At 41.6% G+C, this 2,000-nt stretch overlaps 1 protein-coding gene across 1 annotated transcript; it reads right to left on the bottom strand.

Annotated features, from left to right (window-relative positions):
* Nucleotides 1–66: 66 nt before the first annotated feature.
* Nucleotides 67–1,885, bottom strand: LOC307026799 (unconventional myosin-X-like). The gene is made up of 5 exons (XM_079694931.1): nt 1,615–1,885; nt 1,113–1,356; nt 883–978; nt 584–677; nt 67–140 (listed from the first exon to the last, which is right to left on the bottom strand). Exons 1-5 carry the CDS (start codon nt 1,619–1,621, stop codon nt 81–83), a joined length of 501 nt encoding a protein of 166 aa, XP_079551057.1. The 5' UTR covers nt 1,622–1,885; the 3' UTR covers nt 67–80.
* Between the last annotated feature and the right edge of the window lie 115 nt (nt 1,886–2,000).

Here is a 2,000-nt window from a genome sequence, read left to right as displayed (position 1 = left end):
CCTCCTATATATTATATGTACATGCTGCAGTTCCACTAAAACTGCAGTCTGAATATATCCTGTAGTGTTATCGTTGTTCCTTACCTGTCCGGGTTGTCTGATGCACAAACAGAATCAATCAAGCCCACATCTAGTGTGCCCTGGAGAGAAAAGGGGGGGGAACATTTGAATTAGTTGTTTGCAAATTTGGGTCACAAAGGCACATTTCTGACAAACTCTTCGTTTGATACATACTGACCCCTTGATAGAGCAGTTCATAATAATAATCATATTGTACATACTGGTAACTGTATTTCTATGTAATGTGGCTTTCATGTTTCTCTTTCCACATTTTTTTTATCCTGTTGCTTTTCATTTAATTTCTAAATCTGCAAACCCTATTACCACCACTGCAATATTTGATTGACCATACTGTAAAAATGGACAATAATAAATCAGTGTGTGTATTTTGCTTCTTCACTTTGAATAACCATATGACCCAAATCTGGACCATCATACTTTGACTCATTCAGTTACACGCCTCATAACGGCTGAAAGATGTTGACTTGAGGCTGGGGCCCAGGCGAGGTGAAGCAGCACTCACCACTGCATTCTTGGGGTTGGCCTGCTCATGGTTCATCTCCAGGAGCTGCTCCGGGCTGGCGCTGTGGACCCGACTCAGCACATTGAACCAACCACTGGATGGGGTCAGAGGGAGTTCAGAAAGTAACAGTCAGCAAACATATAATTGAAAATTACATCGTGAATTTCCTCTGGCAACCACAAGGGGGAACTTTATCCCACACATGGATTTAACTGAGAGATTATGACAAAGAAAAACACCACATACAAAACAGATACAGTAAGTACATGATATCTATAGAATCTATGGATATATCATACCTGGCATCTTCTGGGGACTCAGCATAGATGTGGTAGGTCCTCTCGTCAGTCACAATATTCAGTGCATTCTCCTTCTCATGATTGTCCACTATGTCCCTACAGAAACACACACAGTCAGGCAAAAACGTATATTGTTCTGTTCTTCTTTGATACATATAGTGAAACCCCCAAAATAGGTAAGAAAAGTAAAAAAAAAAATTTGAATCCCACATCGGAGGACAGGGTCTTACTTGGCTGTTCGGACATCGATGGTTCCTTTCAGCTTCTCTTCGCTGTCGCTCTCAAAGTACATGAGCTTCGACTCCCGTAGAACAAACCAGCGCATCTTCCAGTTGCGCCGAGACAGGGTGGACATTCCTCCTCCTTTTTTGTAAAGCCAACCGGATTTGAGGGAGTCCTGCTTGGCCCGATACCACATGAAGGTCTCGTCCTTCAGGACACACCAGCGCCGACGCCAGGGGATCATCAGACCACCTGAAGGCGGAGAGGATGTTTATTTATTAATGTTTTATAGGAAATCTCAGTGTTATGGGAGCTGTAAAACCGACACCCATACACAATCATTTAATAGCTAACAAACAGCTAAAGCAGAGAATACAAGTACTGAAACGTAAAGACAAAGTTAAGCAGTAAACAAAGAAAGACTGTTTTTTTAATTGATAAAACAACCAGAAAAACCCTGTGCTAAAATGATGTGTGCCTGCTGGGTAGTGATTTGGTAAAGGTACTCACTCTTCATGTAGAGGTAGCCGTGGAAGTATGGAGGTCCAGTCCCGTTCAGCAGATTCACTCTCCCATTGGAAACCTCTTCATCTGTGTCCACGAAGCCATCGTTTTCCTCATCGCTGTCAATAAACTGAAAGACATAAAAAGCAGCATTTATGATGAGTGCTGTATTTCAGGGATATACAGTAGCTGCGCGAGCAAAGTGTATAAGAATTTGGTGTTCCACATTTAAATATTAAAACCTGTATAATCTTTTTTTGTTTTCAAGAAAGAACAGGCTTTTATTTTCTTAAGACTACCGTTACTCAAAGTCAGAGTCTTCATTCAGCAATTTCGGTACTGAGACCAGTGCCATAAATCTGTCTGATCTTGTTGTCAATCACACCAGCGCC

The sequence above is a fragment of the Notothenia rossii genome (assembly GCF_949606895.1).
Source record: "Notothenia rossii genome assembly, contig: scaffold_745, whole genome shotgun sequence".
Classification (NCBI taxonomy): domain Eukaryota; kingdom Metazoa; phylum Chordata; class Actinopteri; order Perciformes; family Nototheniidae; genus Notothenia; species Notothenia rossii.
The sequence above is the reverse complement of the archived record's forward strand: the minus strand, read 5'-3'. Positions and strand labels throughout refer to the sequence as shown.

Excerpts from the sequence above, each read along its gene's own strand:
- LOC307026799 (XM_079694931.1), bottom strand. Across the intron at positions 979-1,112 it reads ATCGATGTCCGAACAGCCAA|GGACATAGTGGACAATCATG; the intron begins GTAAGACCCTGT and ends GTGTTTCTGTAG. Across the intron at positions 678-882 it reads GAGTCCCCAGAAGATGCCAG|TGGTTGGTTCAATGTGCTGA; the intron begins GTATGATATATC and ends GACCCCATCCAG.